This window comes from Oryctolagus cuniculus, chromosome 10 (genome assembly GCF_051225735.1).
Source record: "Oryctolagus cuniculus isolate XC-2025 breed Fujian yellow rabbit chromosome 10, ASM5122573v1, whole genome shotgun sequence".
In the NCBI taxonomy this organism is placed as follows: domain Eukaryota; kingdom Metazoa; phylum Chordata; class Mammalia; order Lagomorpha; family Leporidae; genus Oryctolagus; species Oryctolagus cuniculus.
The window spans coordinates 54,143,589-54,166,289 of record NC_142876.1 but is presented as its reverse complement, the minus strand read 5'-3'; the positions used below and the strand labels follow the sequence as shown (position 1 = coordinate 54,166,289).

The 22,701-nt window shown below is 45.2% G+C and overlaps 1 protein-coding gene across 2 annotated transcripts in view; it reads left to right on the top strand.

The window, feature by feature from the left end:
• The window catches only part of LAMA3 (laminin subunit alpha 3), a 256,090-nt gene that overhangs the window by 74,493 nt on the left and 158,896 nt on the right, over positions 1-22,701 (top strand). For both annotated transcript variants that reach the window (XM_008261146.5, XM_051851337.3), the window contains exons 9-12: positions 7,475-7,565; positions 10,146-10,277; positions 12,019-12,081; positions 18,043-18,177. In XM_008261146.5, coding sequence (XP_008259368.3) covers positions 7,475-7,565; positions 10,146-10,277; positions 12,019-12,081; positions 18,043-18,177 — 421 coding nt within the window. The remainder of the gene's footprint in view (positions 1-7,474; positions 7,566-10,145; positions 10,278-12,018; positions 12,082-18,042; positions 18,178-22,701) is intronic.

Sequence of the window (22,701 nt, the reverse complement as noted above, 5' to 3'; positions counted from 1 at the left end):
TTTGACAGAATTAAAGGGAAAAAGAGACAATTCTATGACCAGAGATGAAGATTTAAATACCACCTTATCAACTAAATGGAAAACAGGCAAACAATAGAGAAAATTCACGAACTCAAGTGCTTTTTTTTTTTTAAATTAATAGCCTTCCAGTGGCATTCAGTAAGAAAAAAGAGACGGAGGTACAATCTTATATATTAGGTGGGTTTATCACTACAGTAACCACAGACTTTTAAAGGTAAATAAAAAATACTATGAACAACAAGATTGAAAGCCTAAATTAAAAAGACACTTTTTTTTTGGGGGGGGGCATTAACTTATTGATATAAAATGAAGGAGGATATTTGAGTGGTTGTGTATCTATGAAAGAAATTGAGGGGCAAGCATCGGAGAGGCAGTTAAGCCGCTGCTGGGTCCTCACATCCCATATTGGAGCACCTGGATTGAAGTGCTTGTTCCAGTTCTGGTTCTAACTTCCCTGGGAGGCAGCAGGGATGGCTCAAGTAACTGGGTCCATGCCACCCATGTGGGAGACGTAGATTGAGCTCTAGGCTCCTGGCTTTGACCTGGCCACTGCAGGCTTTTGGGGAAGGAAGCAGAAGATGGAAGGTATCTGTCTATCTCTGTGTCTCTCTCATTGTGTCTCCCTGTCTACCTTTCAAATTAATATAAATACATTTTTTAAAAAAGAAATTGAATTTGTTATTAAACCTTCTTGCAAAGAAAATGCCAGGCCACGACAGTTTCACTGGTGAATTCCATTAAACATTTAAGGAAGAATTAACATCATTATGATATAAATTCTATCAGAAACCAGAGAATACTTCCCAACTTGTTTGGTGAGGCCAGCACAGCTTTAATATCCATACTTGACAAACATTACGTGAAAGAGAATTTGATGAGCATCTTTCATGAATATCATACTTTCAATGACATTTTATAAAATATTAGAAAATCAAATCCAACAACATATAATAAGGTTATTACGTTATATCAAGTAAGGTTTATCCCAGAAAAATCAAGGTTGATTGAATTTTCAAAAATCAACCTATGTTATCATACATAATAAAGAAGAAAAATCAGGTGAAATAACACTATATAAAATCAATACCCATTGTATGGTAAAATTCTTAGCAACCTGAGAATAGAAGTGAATTTCTGCAATCTTACAAGGGCATTTATAACAAAACTTATAATGAATATCATAGTTATATTAGCGATGGAATAGAGAACTCTTTCCTTGTCAAGACTGGGAACAAGGAAGGATGCTTGCTCTTCATCACTTCTGTTTGACAGTGCTCTGGAGGGTCTACCCATTGCAATAAGGCAAAAAAAAAAAAAAAAAAGTAGCACTAATGTTTGAAGAGAAGAACTTCCCCTATTGAAGATGACAGTGTTGTTTATGTAGAAAATCCCAAGTCACATATAAATAACTGCCAGTAATAATAAGCAAATTTAGTAAGATTACAGGACAAAGGATAATATGTGAAAATTAGTTATATTTTTGTATATTAGCAGCAGGAATAGGAAAATGAAATGGAAATTGAGTTTAATATAGTGTCAAGGCCGGTGCCGTGGCTCACTTGGCTAATCCTCCGCCTGCGGCGCCAGTACCCTGGGTGCTAGTCCCAGTTGGGGCGCCGGTTCTGTCCCGGTTGCTCCTCTTCCATTCCAGCTCTTTGCTGTGGCCCGGGAAGGCAGTGGAGGATGGCCCAAGTGCTTGGGCCCTGCACCCACATGGGAGACCAGGAGGAAGCACCTGGCTCCTGGCTTCGGATCAGCGCAGCGCGCAGGCCGTAGTGGGCATTTGGGGGGTGAACCAATGGAAGGAAGACCTTTCTTTCTGTTTCTCTCTCTCTCACTGTATAACTCTGCCTGTCAAAAAAAAATATATATATATATAGTGTCAAAAACATAACATATTTAGGAATATTTTTTAAAAGGGCGTGTAAGACTGCTAACCTAAAGCTTAAGAAATTGAGACAGGACCTCGGGGCGCAACGGTATTGCGTCTGACTCCAGAAATTGAGAGAACTCTTTATAAGATTTATTTATTTACTTGAAAGTTAGAGTTACAGAGGGAGACACACACACACACACACACACACACATACACACACCTCCATCCATTGGTTCACTCCCCAAATGTTTGCAATGAAGCATTGACTAGGGCTGGGCCAGGCCAAAGCCGGGAGCCAGGAGCCAGGAGCTTCTTTCAGGTATCCCATATGGGTGGAGGGGTACAAGGACTTGTACTGTCTTCTGCTGCTTTCCCGAGTGTATCAGCAGGAAGCTGAATTGGAAGTGGAGCAGCCGAGACTTGAATAGTCACCCATATGGGATGGCACAGCACACTGTGGCTTACCTACCACACACTCCCTTTTTTTAAGATTTATTTATTTGAAAGGTGGAGTTATATATATATAGAGAGATAGAGACAGAGAAAGAGAGAGATGAGAGAAATTTAGAAAAATCCTAAATGGATGGATAAGATGTTAGTTCTCCCCCAAATTAACTTGAAGATTTAATGCATTTTTAAGGTGGAAATTGACATTTGGATTCTAAAAGTTTTTAAAGTTTATTTATTTACTTGAAAGGCAGAGTTACAAAAAGAGAAAAAGAGGGAGAGGAAAAGAGAGAGGAGAGAGAGAGAGAGATTTTCCATCTACTGGTTCACTCTCCAAATGGCCACAATGGTGGAGGCTCAGGCCAAAGCCAGAAGCCTGGAACTCTGTCTGAGTCTGCTACATGGGTGCAGAGGCAAGGAACTTGGGCCATCTTTCAGTGCTTTCCCAGACACATTAGTAGGGAGCTGGATGGGAAGTAGAGCAGATGAACCTCAAATTGGCGCTCATATGGGATGCTGGTATTATGGGCAGCGGCTTAACCTACTGTGCCACAACACTGGTCTCTAGGATTCTAAAATTTATATGGATATGAAATAAGCTTGAATATTCAAAACCATAATGAAAAAGCAGAATAAAATTGGAAATGTTAAGTTAACTTACTTCAAGGCTAACTATGAAGCTATAATGATGAAAATGTGGGACTGGGGCCGGCGCTGTGGCATAGCTGGTAAAGCCACCACCTACAGTGTAGGCTGGCATCCCATATGGATGCCATTTTGATACCTGGCTGCTCTTCTTCCAATCTAGCATGCTGTTATGGCCTGAGAAAGCAATAGAAGATGGCCCGTGTGCTTGGGCCCCTGCACTCACATTGGAGACCCAGAAGAAGCTCCTGGCTTCTGGCTTCAAATTGGCACAGTTCCATCTGTTGTGGTCTTTTGGGGAGTGAAACAGCAAAAAGAAGATTCTCTCTGTCGCTCTCGTTCTTTCTCTCTCTCTCTTTCGCTTTCGCTTTCTTGCTTTCTCTTTTTCTTTCTCTCCTTTCTCTCTGCTTCTGCTTCTCTGTAACTCTGCCTTTGAAATAAATAAATTAATTAATTAATTAAAAAAAAAAGAAAATGTGGGACTGACATAGGTCTTAGACAAATAGGTCAATATAGTAAATAAGGAGTACATCAACAGACCTACACATACTGGGCATTTGATTTTTAAAGCAAGTACCAAATCAATCCAGTAGGGGGAAAGACAGTCTCTTCAACAAGTGAATCTGGAATAAATGGATATTTATGGGGAAAAAATAAATCTTAATTCCTACTCAGACTATACACAGCTCCCTGCTTTGTGCCTGGGAAGGCAGTGGAAGATGGCCTGAGTCCTTGGGCCCTTGCCACACATGTAGGAAGCCTAGGAGGAATTTCTGGTTCCTGGCTTCAGCCTGTCCTAGACCAGACTATTTCAGCCATTTGGGGAGTGAACCAGTAGGTGGGGGATCTCTTTCTCTCTGTCTCGCCCTCTCTCTTCATCACTCAGCCTTTCAAATAAATAAATAAATAAAATTTTTTGTAAAAGACATTTTTCCTTTAAAAAATGATAAACAAATATTAAACCCCAGTTAAAGAAATTCACATTGGGGAAAGTGATTGATATCTGTAATTTATTCTGGGATGCATTTTTTTTTTTTTTTTTTTTTACAGGCAGAGTGCACAGTGAGAGAGAGAGAGAGAAAGGTCTTCCTTTTGCTGTTGGTTCACCCTCCAATGGCAGCCACGGCTGGCGTGCTGCGGCTGGCGCGCTGCGGCGGCGCACTGTGCTGATCCGAAGGCAGGAGCCAGGTGCTTCCTCCTGGTCTCCCATGGGGTGCAGGGCCCAAGCACTTGGGCCATCCTCCACTGCACTCCCGGGCCACAGCAGAGAGCTGGCCTGGAAGAAGGGCAACCGGGATAGAATCCGGCGCCCCGACCGGGACTAGAACTCGGGGTGCTGGCGCTGCTAGGCGGAGGATTAGCCTATTGAGCCGCGGTGCAGGCCTGGAATGCATTTTTAAAACTAAGATGGATTAGTGGGTGGACAGAGGAATAGATAGATAATTATGTGATAAGGCAAGTGAAGTAAAATGTTGATAATAAACTCCCAGATCTGGGAGGGGCATTATATAGGTTTTCACTATAATATTGGAAAATTTTCATAACAGAATGTTGGGGGAAAAGAGCAATAAAAGAAGGCAGCCAGGAGTACAACAGTTTTGGATTGCTCCTTTGTTCCCTTCCCTTTGGTGAAACCTTGGTGTTTTGAAGTGATATTGAAGATTACGGTGGGGGGCTGGCGCCGCAGCTCACTAGGCTAATCCTCCACCTTGCTGCGCCGGCACACCGGGTTCTAGTCCCAGTTGGGGCACCAGATTCTGTCCCGGTTGCCCCTCTTCCAGGCCAGCTCTCTGCTGTGGCCAGGGAGTGCAGTGGAGGATGGCCCAAGTGCTTGGGCCCTGCACCCCATGAGAGACCAGGATAAGTACCTGGCTTCTGCTATCGGATCAGCGCAGTACGCCGGCCATGGCGGGCATTGGAGGGTGAACCAATGGCAAAAGGAAAACCTTTCTCTCTGTCTCTCTCTCTCACTCTCCACTCTGCCTGTCAAAAAAAAAAAAAATGATTACGGATGTTGTTTTGAGATAATCCTTGAAGACACTTGATCTCCATTGATAAAAGCAAAGTCTTTAGTCTGTTCCATAGAGATGTGACTCCTGATCTAAGCCTGACGCTTGCTCCCTGATTGTTTGTGTCCTTGATGTGTTGGTCTCAGTATTTCCAAAGTGTTCTTTGTCACATACACCAAACAATGCTAGAGGAGACGAAGCAGCAGATGGGGTACATATGGCCAGGCTCCTTCCTGCAGCAAAACCCACAAAGTGACAGAAAAGATATTTGAACAGCAAATACTCATTCCTTCAAGACTCCATTATAGTGTGAAAAATCGGAAAGACTGTCACTCACCGACCAGGAATTTCAAATGATTCCCAAGAGATAAAAAGCAGACATATACACGAGGAAGAGCATAGTGAGTTAGAGGTGCTCTAAGAGGCAATAGATGGAAGCAGTTATTTGTGGAGCTGTGATCAAACCTATAAAACCTTACTGAAGTTTATTTAAAAAGACCTACATGGAGAAGCAGCATGTATATCCAGGTATAACGTCCTAAAATATACCATATCTTCAAAGCCTATGATAAATGCAATATAAATTTAGTATAGTCACAATCAGAGTTCCAATACGATTTTTATTTATTTGGAAGGCAGAGCAACAGATATCTATATCCAGATAGATATAGATATAGATATATAGAGAGATCTTCCATCTGCTGCATCACTCCCTGAATGCCCACAACAGCTAGTGGTGGGCCAGGCCGGAACCAGGAGCCAGACACTCCATTCAGCTCTCCCGTGTGGGCGGCAGGAACACAAGTCCTTGAGCCATCATCTGCTACCTCTCAGGGTGCACACTAGCAGGAAGCTGGATTGGAAGAGGAGATAGGACTAGGCACTACAATATGGTATGTGGGTGTCCCAAAGTGGGTCACTGCACAGATTCCATCCTACCGACTCCATGCTTCAGCTAGGACAATTGAGGTTGTCCCATTGAGGCTAAACATCACATAAATCCAACTTCAAGCACCTAACCCATCACCAGCGACTCTAATATAGAAACCATGAAGGCCCACTGTCCTTGGTCTTGACCTAGTCTTGGTCCAACCAGGACCAAGCCATCCCTGGACACAGTGGAGTGTCTTGTCCTCAGGCTCTGCAGGTCCTACAGAACTCCTGAGATGTAAATGCAAACCACAGGCCTTTTTCCATCTGCAGAGTAATCCCCACCTCCACCTCTATCCTTTATGCTATTCCTTTTCCCTTAAAAATTTAACTCCTCTGTGGCAGGGGCTTCATGTGGTGCAGGGGAAAGCCTGGCCTGCCCACTTCAGAGGATGCTTTCCCCTTTTCACCTCCTTGAAGGAAAAGATTTGGCATCCCAAGTTAACCTGCTGTCCTTTGTCTGTGACAAGTCACAGTGGCAAGCCCTGGAAGGGAAGGTTACTTGGCCTTTGATGGGACAGGAGGGTGGGCTCCAGCTGTTTCTTATTTGCCATGGTCGTCTGTGCATCGACATGTTAAGTGGCCAGTGTGGTTTTTGACCTCAGTGTTAAAGTGAATTCAGATTTCAGCCCACAGGATGAGGAGTGGTAATAAATCAAAATCTGTAGTGAATAAAATCCACTAAAACAAGAAGAGGGTAAAGAATGGGTCTTTGTGCTCCCTTTTGCATTTCTATGCAGACTTTTGTGAGAGTCAAATTACATTGTGTTTGTTGTTGTTAACTTCCTCCTGCCTTTCCTTTCATTGATAAAAGAACTCTGTCCCCCTAATTATTTCCAAGTGAGAGGGAAGGAGGGAGGAGAGGGAGAGGGAGAGAGAGAGAGAGAGAGAATTGAGCTAGGTCCATGGTGCATAATTCTTGGAACTAATGCTGCATGTTGGATAATTTGATTTTGTAGTAATTACAAGGATTAACCATGAACAGAAAAAGCTGCCTCATATTGTGCTTTCAAATAAGCTCTGTGTATGAGACCCAGGCCTTCATTTTCCATTCCCATAATAGAATTGGTTGGGAAATGGTTGAAAGACTGAAGCACAGATAAAATCAGAATGACAGGAGACGAGACTCTGTATGTGTTGTTTCGCCCAAAATTGGAGAAGATACAACTGCACACCTGGCCTTTGGTTCCACTCATCAGTTCTCCAGCATGGGGAAGAGCCTCGAGTTTTTTTTTCTCCTCTCACCCAAATGCCAAGGCTTCATTAAAGCAGAGTCCTTGGTATAGAGAAGAAAGCCTGGGCTGTCCACTTCATGGAACTTTTTCCTCATTTCTTTTGCCACTGGGGAAGCACTTCCTGAGCTAAAGTTAAGCAACTGCCCTGTAGCAAATCTTGGACTCAAGGTTAACAACGATGCTTATTTTTCAGTGACTTTGAAATGACAATTGTGTGGAAAGAATTATTTCTTTGGATGAATAGCACAGAGCAGGAACTCTGGCTGCTTCTGCAGGATCTTTCCTTCTAAGCTTCTTTTGTTTCTTTCCAGCACAACACAGCTGGTGTCAACTGTGAAAAGTGTGCAAAGGGTTATTACCGCCCTTTCGGGGTTCCAATTGATGCCCCCCATGGCTGCATCCGTAAGTTCTATTTCAACTTTTTTATACTGCCCCTGGGAGGTTGTCAGGCGTCATTCTGCCTGGTTATTAATCTCCTTCATTCCCTTATTGGTTCCATTCTTGCTGTGTGATCTCAGACAGTTACATAATATCTCTGAGCCTTAGATTTCTCATCTGGAAATACAGTGCAAACCTATTTCATAAGATTAAGTGAAATGCCATTAAAAGCATCTAGGCCATAGCTTAACATTGGGCCTGTCACACTGTAGGCTTGCCATAAATGTTAGTTTCTGCTTTCCCTGTTGTTTTCACATGTTTCTGCGATATGCAGTGATTTCAACTTTGTCAGAGTTAGTATCCAGACAATGTAGTGCTGCGTTCATGAGAACTTGATGATAGAGTGTTTAAAATAGCTGTCACTTTTGAGTGTTCTCCATATGCAAGGTATGCCCACATACCTTCAGAGATCTTATTCAAGTATCATAACAAACTTGGGACATTGTGGTTAATATTCTCATTTTTGGATAAGAGAAAACCAAAGGTTCTGAGTAGTTAAATATTTTGGCCTGTACAACAAAACCACAAATGGGTAGTATAGTATAGTTCATTGCTGTGTGGCATGCCATCCCATAACATAATTATTAGACAGAAAAATACCACTTGTCTTTTGCTATGAAACAATCAGTCTTAGGTCAGATTACAGATGTCCTTCACATGGATGCAAGGTCCTCAAAGAGTTCATGGAAAATGCATATTGTGAAATATCTATGCATGGATTTCCAAAAAAATTCTTTAATGATTGTTAATTAATGTGCTTAAAATGATTTATTTATTTGAAAGGCAGAGAGACACAGCTCTCCCATCACCTGACTCACTCCCCAAATGACCGCAGCAGCCAGGGCTGGGCCAGAATGAAGCCAGGAGCCAGGAGCTCCATCCAGGTCTCCCATGTGGGTGGCAGGGACCCAGCTATTTGAGCCATCACCTGCTGCCCTTCAGGGTATATGTTAGCAGGAAGCTGGAATGGGAAATGGAGCCAGGACTTGAACCCAGACACTCTGATATGGGATGCAAGTGTCCCAAATGACACCTTAATCACTATGCCAACTCTTACTCCAAGATTTCAAAATTTTTTGCACCAAAATCAGCTTATCTTTTAATTCTTAAACTCTCCTTATACAACCTGTAGCCTACTCAATGTTTTTTTAAATGTTGCCTGCTTTTCACAGTTGAAGACAATTGTGCTCCTTAAATTCACCACTCTAAGCCTAGCCCTCGCCCTCAAACACATTCATTATATCACTAACATTTGAAAACATAAAGTGCAAAGAATATGTAAACTGATTTGCTTCTCTCTAGAGTATTCTTGTTTGTTAAAATGTGTATTTTCACGGCCAGCATCATGGAGTAGTGGGTAAAGGTGACACAACTTCAGCATCCCATGTGGGCTCCTGTTTGTGAAGCGGCTGCTCTACTTCCCATCCAGCTCTCTTCTAATGGCCTGGGGAAAACAGTGGAAATGTCCTAAGTGCTTGGGCCCATGCACCCATGTGGGAGACCCAGATGAAGCTCCTGTCTTCAGCCTGGCATAGCCCTGGCCAATGCGGCCATCTGAGGAGTGAACCAGTGGGTGGAAGGTCTATTTCTGTGTCCCTTTTTCTCTGTAACTCTTTCAAGTAAATAAATAAGCCTTTTTAAAAAATGTGTATTTTCACTTTCCCTCCTCTTCCAAATCATTCTGCAAGGTGTGCCCCCTCCTTGTCTTGTACACGCAAAGAATAGGCATGGGCAAGGGAAAGCAGCCAAAGGTGATCGTAGCCACAGGAGCCTCACTTTTTCATCCCTTTCCTTGTTTTTGTTCCTTCATAATTGAAGTGGCCCACAGATATCAGAGGTTTAGCATAAAGAATCCACAGACCGCAGAAATCCTGAACACCAGGCAGTGCCAGCTCCCCCAGCTCTCAAGGATGCTGTATTCAGATGAGCTGGGACATTCTTTTTCCTGACCAAGCCTATAACCTGCCAGATCAAGGGAAGCTGCCAGGTGGGGAGTTTCCAAACCCCTTTTCCCCTAACCATGTTCCCCTGAATTGCAAGCTGGGTAATGTTTGGCCCCCCAAACTGTAAGCCATCTTACTCAAATCCAATATTTGGATTGATGGGTATAGTCTTGCTATGCTGTCCGTAGGCTATATATCCACGTCTAGACACCTGTCCTGCATTCATATCACAACTGGGTAATGAGGACCACTTGGTGGAGGTCCACAGAGGTCCAATGCCAGTGGAGGCTGTTCATGATTTACCTTCCAGGACCTGTCACACACCCTCCAACCTCCAGTCCCTCTGATTGTAGCCTATGCAAGCTTGGCCTCTTTCTCAGTGAGCTGGGTGATACTCAGTGTGATAAGCATTCTCAATGTGAATGCTCATTAAAGCTTGTCTCTGCGAGCCCATGAGGTCAGTCAAGGAGCTCCATCAATCATGTGTGATGGAAGACAGGCTGTGCCCTTTCAAGAGTAACTACAGACCCATAAGCCAGCACGGAACATGGCCTGAGATGCATGGTGACTACTAGCCTTTGAAAACCGGGATTTCTTTTAGCTTGCAGCTGTGACCCTGAGCGTGCAGATGGCTGTGAACAGGGCTCAGGCCGTTGTCACTGCAAGCCGAATTTCCACGGAGACCACTGTGAGAAGTGTGCAGATGGATACTATCATTTTCCACTTTGCTCGAGTAAGTACCCACTGCAAAACCAGCCACCCTCTCTGGTCCACAGCTGCCTTTGTGCGTGAACACCTCGGCGCATGGTAGGCAGGGGTGAGGCAGAACTGGAACAGGCAGGTTCATGTGTTTGTGTGAGAGTGTTTCCAGGCTTGGAGTGGAGATGTTATGTAAGTACATCTGATAGTCCTGTTGATCTTCCACGTGTTACGTTGCACTCTAGACATCATACCATAGACTCAGTGGTTCAGAAGGTGAGACATTGGCAACTGCAACCTCACAGCAAGCCATGGGTGTGCCTTCACAAACTTCAGAAATGCCACGGCTTCTAGATGCTCTCCAGGGGCCAGGGGATGTGTTTCCTCTTTCCCACTGTGCAGGAGGCCAGGTCATCAAAACCCCCCACTTTACCCCTCTGCGATCACCTAGGAAAACATCTCAGCATCTTCAAGAGGAAAAACTATGGACCTGTTAGACACACTATAGAAGGTGAACCCGGAGAATATGAAATCAGCTATTCAAACTGTGGCAAGAGCACTGGCTGTGCCTGTTCTGCAACAGTGTAGAAACTGCACATTGGAGTTAGGACAACAACAACAACAGTCTCAGGAAGACCCCACTCCACTACTGCATGAGTTAATGTGCCTCCTGCAGATCTAGAACAGGAAAAGCATATTAAGTTGTGGGGACTTGGGGTGACCTTATATTCCATTTTACTCCTGCTATCCCAGGGTAGTTATTAAAATAGCACCCACTTTCATTGTCAAGATTGCTCTGGTTTGCTAAATTATATGATCATATTATATATATTTAAAGGAACCAATATTTTAACCCCAAATATGGTGACATCACCTCAAGACTGAATTTCGAATGTGTGGGATAGGGGCTGAGCAGAAGTTGCACTTGCCTTTTTAATGGGGAAAAAAAGAGAGAAGGAGATCTGAGGAAGCAGTTTATGGCATAAACAAATTTCAGGGAAAAACTTGGAAGTATTTTTTAAAACAAAAACGATGTTAAAGAAGTGAAGCTCTTCCCTGCTTAGTCTGAGACTTAGCAATTATGAGCACAGAATATCCATTCTGCTCATTAATAAACAAATCAGTTGTTGACTTAACAATTTGACACTCTTGTTTATAGCATCAGTAATCTGCCTAGGCTCTTGTCATGAGCTTCCAAGGCTATGGAAGCCTTTTGAGTTCGTCGACTTCGATCTTATTTAGACAAGCTCATAGTCAAAGTGGAAGTTCTCTCGACAGGAGTCACTGTGTATTTACTCCTCATGTGGGATCTCTGTCCTTAATGTGTTGTCCAATGTGAATTAATGCTATAACTAGTACTGAAACAGTATTTTACACTTTATGTTCTGTGCGGGTGCAAACTGATGAAATCTTTACTTAATATATACTAAATTGATCTTCTGTATATAAAGATAATTGAAAATGAATCTTGATGTGAATGGAATGGGAGAGGGAGCGGAAGATGGGAGGGGTGCGGGTGGGAGGGAAGTTATGGAGGGTAAAAAGCCATTGTAATCCATAAGCTGTACTTTGGAAATTTATATTTACTAAATAAAAGTTTAAAAAAAATAAAAAAGTCAGAACATCTGACCAGTCTTGTTTCAATTTCAAATATAGAAGTCTTGCTTTTCATGCTTTTTACTAGGTGAAAGAGGGCATCTTCCTACTTAATGCAACTTAATATTTTACTTCATTAACTCCTAAATCATTCTCTGTATTTTTAATACATTTTATAGGAATTCTGAGTTCCCCTACTTCTATTTCAAGTCCAGAAGATCCAGTAGCTGGGGATATAAAAGGCAAGTTACCTCCTTTTTGGTTTCACTTCAATGTAAATATGCTCCATATTCTTTTCCTACTTCCCGTGCACATTGCCAAGTCCAAGTTCAAGTCCTTCTTCCTGAGCAGGGTGGGATGGCTTCTGAAGGACCTGCTCACCACCTGTCATCCTCTACTCCAGCTTGTCTTTTGCAATGGCACTCCCTGCTTAAGGAAACTAAACTGAGCTTGGGTTATAGATCACTAGCTTGCTCAAAAACCTTCTGTGGCAGCCAGCTGTCTACTGCCTTATTTGGAGTCTCCAAAAACAGACCCCGAGGAAGGAGTTGAGTGTGAATAGTTTATTTGGGAGAAGATCCTGGGAAACACTGGGAAGGGAGTGAGTAGGGGGGAGAAGGGAGCCAAGAGGAAGATGCATGAACCAGCCAGGTCCTGCCTCGCACCTGGGGCCACATTCCTCTCAGCAACTCCAGCAGCCGGTAGGACCTGCTCAGGGTTAACTCAGCTGGAGGAGTAACAACAGCTGGGTGCTGTTAGCCAAGCACTGGTCCTGCGGCCTTAACTACTGGTGCCTGCAACTTGGCCTGCAGGAAGGCTGAGGAGCTTCTGCGGCCCAGAGTGGCAGCAATGTGCACTAAGCAGTCTTCGGGTTGGAGAGGGGGCTGCCCAGGGGCTGTGGGTGCCACGCCTGCCAAATCATTTCTCCCAAGGGTGCAAGGCACCCCTGTTATGTGCAAGGCATCATTCTGGCTGTTGGGGGCTAAGTGAACAGAATAGAAAATGCAGGGACTGAGTAACATATATAATTTATGGACCACAAAGCAAGGGCAGTGTCTGTGTGAGGTTGTGATATGCAGGGTTGTGTTCTACATCAGGGCCACTTCACTTTTTTTTTTTTTTTTTTTTTTAAGATTTACCTTTATTTCTTTAAAGACAGAGTTACAGGGAGAGAGGGAGAGAGAGAGACTTTAGAGCCTCAGGGAAGGCCTTCCTGAGGCAGGCACAGGGAAGGGCCAGTGCACAGTTCCTGGGGTAGGAGAGCCCTGGGTGAAGGGTGTCTGGTGGACAAGAGCCCAGATGTGTGTGAATAGAAAGAGGGAAGGGGAGATCGGTAAGAAAGGGCAGCAGCAGGGGTCAGATGATGGGCCCTTGTCAGCCACCACAAAGACCTGCTTTGTACTCAGAATGCGGGGGGTGCCGGGGAGGGGATCACACAGAGGAGAGGCAGAGTTTGAGGGATCTCTGCAGGGCACAGGAGGGGAATCAGGGAGACCTGGCGGGAAGCCCCTGTGGCAGTCCATGGCCACGAGAGGATGGCAGCTGAGTCCCAGGTGCTGCGGATGGAGGTGATGATAAAGAAGCTCATGATGATGGTGTGGGTGAAGGGAGAGCCGACGCAGAAGGGAGACGTGGCCCTTTGCTGAGACAGGAACAGGCAGGTGTGATGTGAGAGCTGTTGGGAGGAGGCGCTCTTCTGGTTGTTTCTTGCTTCCTCTGTTAAAAAAGAAACAAGATCAGGGGTAGGAGAGGAGGATGGGACGGAGGCCTTGGAGTTGAGGATGGGACAGGTTTGGGAGTCACACAGGAGAGAAGGGGTGAATGATTTTGGGATTGTAGGGCAGCAGAAAGGGTCAGTCACACTGGCACCTACTTTACCTTCCCATCCTCATTTCCTCCCTTGCCCGCCCAGCACTTCTGACTCCTGCTAGCAAACCAAAATGCAGCGTGCTGTTGATGTGGGCCATTGTCTGGTGCCTTCTTTGTCAGACCCATGGGCACTTGAGGACAACAGCTACGGGTCTCTGTGGTCCTCACGGTATCTATGGTGGGACCTTGCCCATGGTGGGTGTTGGCAGGTATTTTCTTAAATGTTTGTTAATTGACTAGAATGGAACTTAACGTTTGAGCTGATTACAGCTCACATTTCAGAATGTTCTGGATCTCCTATTTTCTGTGTAGAGTCATCCCTTTGTTACTCCATTTCTTCTCCCCCAGTAGACTGGTGGGGACTTCAGAAAGACACAGTTAATTGAACTTCAAAGGAAGTTCAGATGCCTGTTAACAAAATATTAGGGAAGACTTGAAACTCAGCCTCAAGGAAGAGACATTTCAATGAGTGCAGTTAGGTTTATTGGAGGGAACTTGAATGCACAAATAACCACTTAATTTGATCTGATGCATGTAAAAACCACCCAGTGTGTGGCCTAACTGGCAGTGAGTATTAGAAGCACAGCTATGCCAGCTGTCAGGAGATCTAGAGCACTGGACCCTACTGGGTACCTTCTCATCCTTGAGAATTTTAATTCTTTAAGGGCCATTGAAGTTTTCACATCCTCTTTTACTGCGGTTTTTAAACAAGGGCATGTCTGAGAATGCTTTTGCCTTTACAGAAATACAAATTTCTGTCAATCACCCCAGATCTTAATCGAGATTTCTAGGGTTGAACAAGTTTCACAGGTGATTCTGATGTATGTCTCTTGTTGATATCTATTGCCCTTTTGGGTAGCAATTCCCATCTAGTGGATGGCAAGCTTTGCTGTAAATGTTCAGATCATAAATATTTATGGCTTAATAGGCTTTGTGGAGTCTGTGGCAAACATTCAGGTTTGCTGTTGTCATGTGAAAGCAACTGTAGGCACTAAGTAAATAAATGAGGTTGGCTGTGTTCCAAGAAAACCTTATTTACTGAAACAGGGACAGGTGTGGTCCTCAGGCTATAGCTGACAGACCTGGGATTACCTCAGTACTGGCAGATAAGTGTTATTTTAGTAGGTCTTTTTGGTAGATAAATTTTGGTGGACTCCAGTCTCCGGTGATAAAAATGTTCTTCAGCTACAGAGAGCACCCTCTTCCCTTAGGAAATGCTATGGCCAGTATTTAGATAGAAAGTCAAAGAGCCCTTCTTATACCTGCTGTTTGTCAAGTGCCTTCAGCTCAAAATAATCAGTAGGCCAAAGTAGTGTATTTGGGTTGGCATGTTCTATTTAAGTGGGTGGCTATTCTTGTTCAGTACGAAGAAGTTAGAGATCACGCAAAGACTGTAAATTGGGCTGATTTACCCCTACTCTTTTTTCTTAATTATTGTATTAGAAAAATAATTTCATGATCTCATTATTAACCTTTTATCTGAAAAATTAAGGGATCAAGGCAAAGCGGAAGAGGAGGGATTTAGTTAACTTGTCACATCATTATTTTAACCCTTATAGAAAATCCAAACGCATGAAGCTTCCCCTCCTTAATAAGCAGGGAACACCCAGTCAAATCTTTCAGTCCTTCAGGAACTTCCTTTGGGGAGCATGTTGCAGATTTATGAACCAGTGAGTAACTGATAGAAATGTGGATATTTTAAATATGAGATCTCTGGAGCTGGTATTGTGATGCAGCAGGAGAAGTTGCTGCCTGCAACTATGGCATCCCATGTCAGAACACTGGTTCCAGTCCTGGCTGCTCCACTTCTGATCCAGCTCCCTGCTAATGCACCTAGGAAGGTATTGGATGATGGTCTAAGTATATGGACCCCTGCCAGTTGCTTAAGAGACCCAGATGGAGTTCCTGGCTCCTGGCTTCAGCTTGGACCAGCCCTGGCTGTTACAGCCACTGGGGGAGTGACCCAGAAGGTAGAAGACTCTCTCTCTCTCTCTCTCTACCCCCCTACTCTCCACCTTTTAAATAAATAAATTTTCTAAAAGATATGAGATTTGTTTGACTATTTTACTAACACAGGACAAACCCTGAAAGTTGTACGTAAGCTTGTTATCAGCCTATGTCCTTCGTTTAATAGGAGGACATTGCTCCAGAATGAAGCACACTTAGATTCAGACCCTGACTGTGCAGCCCTGGGCCAGTTAGCTAGACTTTCTGGGCATCTTTTTTTTTTTTTTTTTTTTAACCGAGATCCTTATTTGTCCTTTCATTTCCTCAACTACAAGATGTGTATTTATCCACTCATAATGAAGTCAAGCGAGAGAGCTGTATTTTTGAGAATACGTGGTCATTTACAGAGAAATGCAGTGTGGAGGCACTGGGGGCCTGTGGCGAGCTCTCCCTAAGCATGCAGTCTGCTGGGTGTTTCTTCCTTCTATTCCCGGGTAATAAATCACCCCAGAACTCAACGGCTGCAAACCACAGGGCTGTTTCCCACCACTGTGTGGGCTGCCTGAGGGCCTGCTGGACCACGGCTGTCTCCTCCACGTGATTGTTCAGTTCCGAGGAGGCCAGGCTGTGGGAGGCCTCAGGGTCCCCAGAGAACAAGAGTAGAAACTGCAAAACTCCCGGTGATGTGGGCTCAGAAGTCCCAGGGCAGCGTGTCCACCTCATTCCATTGTCATCGTGGAGCACCAGTCCAGTCACAGGCTAACGCGTGACTTCAGACGCAGCCGATCTAGGGAATGAGGAGGGGGGCAGGCAGCCCCTTTGTTCTGACCGGTCAGGGGGAACCTTCTAAGGAGCTGACATTTGAGCCAGTCGTGCCCAGAATCAGGACAGGGGCCTGAGCCGCGGTCCCGAAGGGGCAGAGCGGGATGAGACCCCACAAGCAACCTGGCCGCTGGGAAGCCCCAGAGCCAGGAGGACTCGGTGACGTGGTCCCAGGGAGGCCCTCGCAGCTGTCTGGCACGCAGTAAGGCTGAATCTGTGAGGCTCCTTTTCTCTCCAAAGTGGAAGGTGGAAGGGAGAAAGGTTTAATACAGGGTCATCACTAGATGGAAATTACTACACTGAAATTTTACTGTAGGAGGTCAGATTTGGAGGGGAGGGGAGAGAGTGTTGGTAGGGAGTAGATGTTGAAAGAGTGTCACTGGCAAGGTAATCCCCACCCCTAGATGTTGTTAATGGTATCTGACTTTTCTTGAGTATTTTTGAAATGCATTTATTTGCATTTTGTTTTTATTTTTATTATTTTTAAAGATTTATTTTATTTATTTGAAAGAGTTACAGGGAGAGAGATAGAGACAGAGAGAGGTCTTCCATCTGCTAGTTCACTCCACAGATGGCTACAATGGCTGGAACTGCCTGATCTGAAGCCAGGAGCCAGGAGCCAGGAGCTTCCTCCAGGTCTCCCACGTGGGTGCAGGGGCTCAAGGACTTGGGCCATCTTCTACTGCTTTCCCAGGCTATAGCAGAGAGCTGGATCAGAAGAGGAGAAGCTGGGACTAGAACTGGCACCCATATGGGATGTCAGTGCTTCAGGCCCGGGCTTTAACCTGCTGCACCACAGCACCGGCCCTACATTTTATTTTTTAAAGATTTATTTTATTTATTTGAAAGAGTTACATAGAGAGATGTAGAGGCAGAGAGTGAGAGAGATCTTCCATCTACTGGTTCACTCCCCAAATTACCACAACGGCCAGAGCTGAGCCAATTCGAAGCCAGGAGCCAGGAGCTTCTTCTGGGTCTCCCATGTGGGTGCAGGGGCCAAAGGACTTGAACCATCCTTCCATTGCTTTCCCAGGTGCTTTAGCAGGGAGCTGGATAGAAAGTTGGACATCTGGGACTTGAACCCGTGCCCATATGGGATGTCGGCACTGTAGGCAGCGGCTTTACCTGCTACCCCACAGTGTGAGACCCTATTTGTATTTTATTTGAAAGGCAGACACACACACACATACACACAGGTTTTCCATCTGCTGGTTTATTACACAAATTCTTATAGCAACTGGGGCTGTGCCAGGCTGAAGGGGGAGCCAGGAACTCCATCTGAACCTCCAATGTGGATGGCGCAGACCCAAGCACTTGAGCCTCTCAGGACTTGGCATGGGCAGGAAGCTGGATCAGAAGTGGTATAGCTAGGATTCGAACCAGGCTCTCAAGTAGGGCTTGTGAACATCCTAAGCATTGACCTAAGCTGCTGCGCCAGACGCCCGCCCCTGAATATTTGTTTTATTTCTCTTTAAGATGTAGTCTTCTGGATTAAGAATGTTTGTAAGCTGCAGATAGTTCATAAGCTGTGGAGACCCCCTGTGATTGTCCCGTGTCCTTTGCAGGGTGTGACTGTGACTTGGAAGGTGTTCTCCCCGAAATCTGTGATGCCCATGGAAGGTGCCTGTGCCGCCCTGGGGTAGAGGGCCCTCGGTGTGACGCCTGCCGCTCTGGTTTCTACTCCTTCCCTATTTGCCCAGGTAAGTGAGCAAACCGTAGCACACCGATCATCACTTTTCTAAGATAAACTCTCCCGAGGAAAGGCAGAGCCTGCTGCACTTCAGGCTGAGCGGTGAGGCCTGCAATTTAATAAATTAGCCCATGTATGTGATATATGGCTCCCTCCTACCAAACCCTATCACTTCCTTTATCTTCTCTTTCCAACCCTACCCCTTCTCTTCCTCCCAAGTGGTTGAGTGCAGGGGCTCTGGAGTCAGCTACCTGGGGTAGAGTCCTGGCTCTGCAGAGGAGCTGGTGGCTGAGTAGCACTGAGGCACCTGCCAGGGAGACAAGAGAGGGAGACAGGGCGTTCTAGGGGAGGGGGCAGCATATGCAAAGCCATAGGCACTTGAAATCACAAACTTCTCCTTCCCTGTCTGTTTTGCAGCCTAGCGTCCCATCGAGTTGCAGAGCAGTTGGGGGCAGAGAGAGGTGGTGTCTGGCTCTGTGCTTAGCACATGATAGGTGTGCAGTCTGTATTGTGTGAATGAGCGAATCAGTGGATTCGTCCAAGTTCTCTAGTTCTCTTCCCTTGCCTTTTTTTTTTTTTTTTTTTTTGACAGGCAGAGTGGACAGTGAGAGAGAGAGACAGAGAGAAAGGTCTTCCTTTGCCGTTGGTTCACCCTCCAATGGCCGCCGCGGCCGGCGTGCTGCGGCTGGTGCACCACGCTGATCTGAAGCCAGGACTCAGGTGCTTCTCCTGGTCTCCCATGGGGTGCAGGGCCTAAGCACTTGGGCCATCCTCCACTGCACTCCCGGGCCACAGCAGAGAGCTGGCCTGGAAGAGGGGCAACTGGGACAGAATCCGGCGCCCCGACTGGGACTAGAACCCGGTGTGCAGGCGCCGCAAGGCGGAGGATTAGCCTAGTGAGCGGTGGCACCAGCCTCCCTTGCCTCTTCCTCCCTAGTTGCTATTGTTCTTCCCACTGCAGCCAATATTGTAGGGAGAGGAAGGAGAAAATTATTTCAGGGCAGCAAATAAGCATCTAGTTATAAACAAGAGACTTCTCGGAGGCAATGAGGAGCTAACCTGAGTCATTAAGGGCTGGAGTAGCAGGCTCTAGGCTGGACTTCCAAGGAGGCCTCCAACAGAATGGCTGAGTGTTGAGCCTAGACTGCCGCCGCACAGCGCAAGGACAGGAAGACCGCAGTGCTGCTGCCTCTGCAACATCTCTGGGTGCCCAGGAAGCCAGAGACAGGGCTTCAGGGCACAGCTGCGGGGATGCTCACCGGGCAGCTGGAGAGCAGCCTCCTCCTCATTTCCCACTTTCTAATCTTGTTTCAATGCTTCTAATCTGCAAAACCCAATTAGGGACCAGAGCCCAGCTCCAAGAGAATCTGGGAAGTACTGTTTTTAGCTTTCTAGCCTCTGAACACAGGAGATTACAGTAGCTATGGAGCAATCTCATCTACAAGATTGGCCACACTAAGGAACTGTGACTTGGGAACAGCAGTGGGGAAAACTCTGCGGAGGCCAGAGGACAGAGCAGTGAAGAGCAGGGGTCGTTATCGCTCACTGCCGACTGGGGCAAGTTATTAACCCTGCTGTGCCTCAGTTTTCTAGTACCAGTGCCCACCCCACAACGTGGACTGACATGTGAAGCTCTTACAGCTTGAGAAGCATTTGCTTGTACTTTAGTTATTATTCTTTTACTCTTCTTCTTCTTCTGCCCCCTAATTCCCTCTAGATCATTTGAAGGGCTCATGGTCCCAGCCCAGGTTCATCTCCCTGTGTGGCTATATGCCACACTCTAAAACTTTTCCTTTTCCTCCTGCCTCCCTGCTGTGTCTTGTTCATTGACCCCTCCCTCCCTCCCTCCCTCCCTCCCTCCCTCCCTCCCTCCCTCCCTCCTTCCCTCTCTCTCTCTCCCCTTCATTTCTCAGCCTTCGCCTCTCTGGAGCCACGCAAGCTCTCAGCCATCCTTGCTCAGAGATGTGGCCACCTGGCAGGTGGGAGGGTAAGGAAAGGAAGGGGATGTCTTTTCTTTGTGTGTCTTGCCTGAAACCAGAGAAATGCAGTATTAGAAGTTGGAGTTCTAATGTATTCCCTATGAAAACATCGGTACAGCTGATGCTTATGTTAGAATTGTGTGAATCGTACTAAAGTTAGATTCTGTACTAAACTGGCTCTGTGGTCCAGTTTGGTAATTTTGTCCTTGTATGTAATATTCTTTTAACGGAAAGAAATCCCAAATAATGATGTTTTAGAGCATGAATTGTGAACCATTTTCATCAATATTTTAATCTGGAAACACTGAATTGACAAAATGAAGAAGTAGCAGGAGGGAGGTGGGATGGAGGCCTTCCATGTCTCAGATGTCCATGAGGGTGAGTAGCAAAGATGGAGAGGACCAGGGCAGCCAAGGACACTACTTCATTCCTTGCTACCAAATATTTAAAGTGAGTCCAAAATAGGTAGGCATTTTCTAGCCATCTCTTTGGGGTATATTATCCCAATTTATCTTCCATGTAAACTCCTTGGGGGCAAGGAGTGCACAAGAGTCTCTCAGGTTAGCTTTTTATATAATGCATTGACATTTCTGTTGCTTTGGTTTGACTGCCATCTATTAAGCAAAAGCAAAATATTCTTGTAAATGAAAGTGAGTCAAAAGTTTCCTTTTTCCTAGTCTCTACCAGTCACAACTCCCAACTAATTCTGCTAGAATTCATGACAGATATTCCCACTTAGTCACTTACATGGGCAAAGGCATCATACTGTGCCCTTGTATTTATCAATACAAGGATGAATAAGAATACAACATTTTAAGAATGTTCCTTCTAATATTTCTTTAGTACAAGAACAAATGCATTTTAAGACAAGTAGAGAATGCAAGTGCATATTTAAGATAAAGCAGAGGGAGAGGAGACTGCCAGAAATGATAGCATTTGCTGGAGACACTCTCTCCAGCAAAACAAGAATTTAACTGATGAAAATAGAAAAAGTAATGATAATAATTGAAAGTCTCTGTAAATTGTCCCAAGAGCATACAGCAAATGAAGAAACAAATTTATTTAAGAAACAAATTATTTATTTAAGAAACAAATACATGTGAGAACAGAGACTGTGACATTTGAGCCATGGTCTACTCCATTGCTCACCGCTAGCTCCATTTTATAGACGCTCTACTTGGGACATATGTGGCCAAGAAGACCCCTTTCTCCAAACCCCAGTTTGGGGCTATGGCTTCATCCTGGGAGTGGCAGGATGCTGATGTTTCTCATCTCTCTGCAGCCTTGTGTTGCATGCAGAAGCTCTATTCCAGGTAGGCTCAGCAGAGAGCATTGGGTCTCTTTTCCTCCCACAAGCTACCACCTGTAGAGTGCAAGTTCTGCTTTGGCGCTCTAGGCTGAGGGTGTTGGGGCCCCAATCACCTCCCTCCCACCCCCAGCTGCTCATAGAGTAGAAGTTCCATGGCAGAAGGTGCATGTGAGAAGTCCAGAGGCTGCCACCTCCTCTAGCGCCCACTTGTAGAACAGAGATGTCACTCTAGAAAAAGTCCATCTCCACCTCCAGCTCTGATAGGACAGTGTTTCTGTCCTGAGGCAGAAGGTGGGTCGCAGGTGCAAAGACCTCTGCCTCTCTACCTGAGAGAACTGTTTTGAACAGAGCAGAGAGTTCCATACCCATGGGTATTGTACACAACAATGAAGATCTTGGTGTGCACTAAGTACAAGGAGGCTGGTAGCTCTCATGCAAGCAAAACAGCAGAGCAGCCAGAAGTTCACTAAAGAGATTCAGAGAAAGCAACCACTAAGAAGAGGCTGGCTGATATCAAAGATGTTTCTGAAGGTTGGGAAGGTTGCGTGCACAGGCTGGGTGGCACCCATTTAGGGGCAATCAGAAAAAGACCTGAAAAAGAGTCAAAGACATCCCCCAAGCTTCTCACACTGCATCAACCAACATAAGGGTGGAACCTCAGGGCCTAAACAGAATTCTGACCAAACATTACAAGAATGATCTTTTCTCACACAGTGGCAACTCCTGAGTCAGGCTTAAAAATAATATAGTCTTCCATGGCCGTCTGGAAGACTGTATGAATGTCCAAGGCAGTGTTCTCCCAGCAGTGATAATGGAAGGAAAATCTTAAACTAGTATGCTGAATATGGGGATGAAAAAAGTAAATCCCCTGAACTGTGATTGCAGCCTCCAAGGTTAAATGTTGAATGTTAAAGAGCAGAAGTCTAACTGACCAAAGCAGTTTAAGTACAACTTTTGATCAGTGAATGATATGTTTCAGTTTAGGGGTGATGCCAAGGTTTTCAGGCCAGAAGATAAAAATGAGGTAAAATCTGAGCAGGAACATCAGAAGGATAAAAATGAGGTAAAATCTGAGCAGGGACATCACAGGGCAAATAGGCTTTGCAGAATTATTTCAGTCAAGTCACTAGTCAAATAAAAAAACAGAAAAGAAACAGGGAAGTGTATGCTATTTACAAGGTGTGGGGGGAATGGCAGGCAATAGAAACTGCTTTTGAATGAGCACATGTGGTGGACTTAGTACACA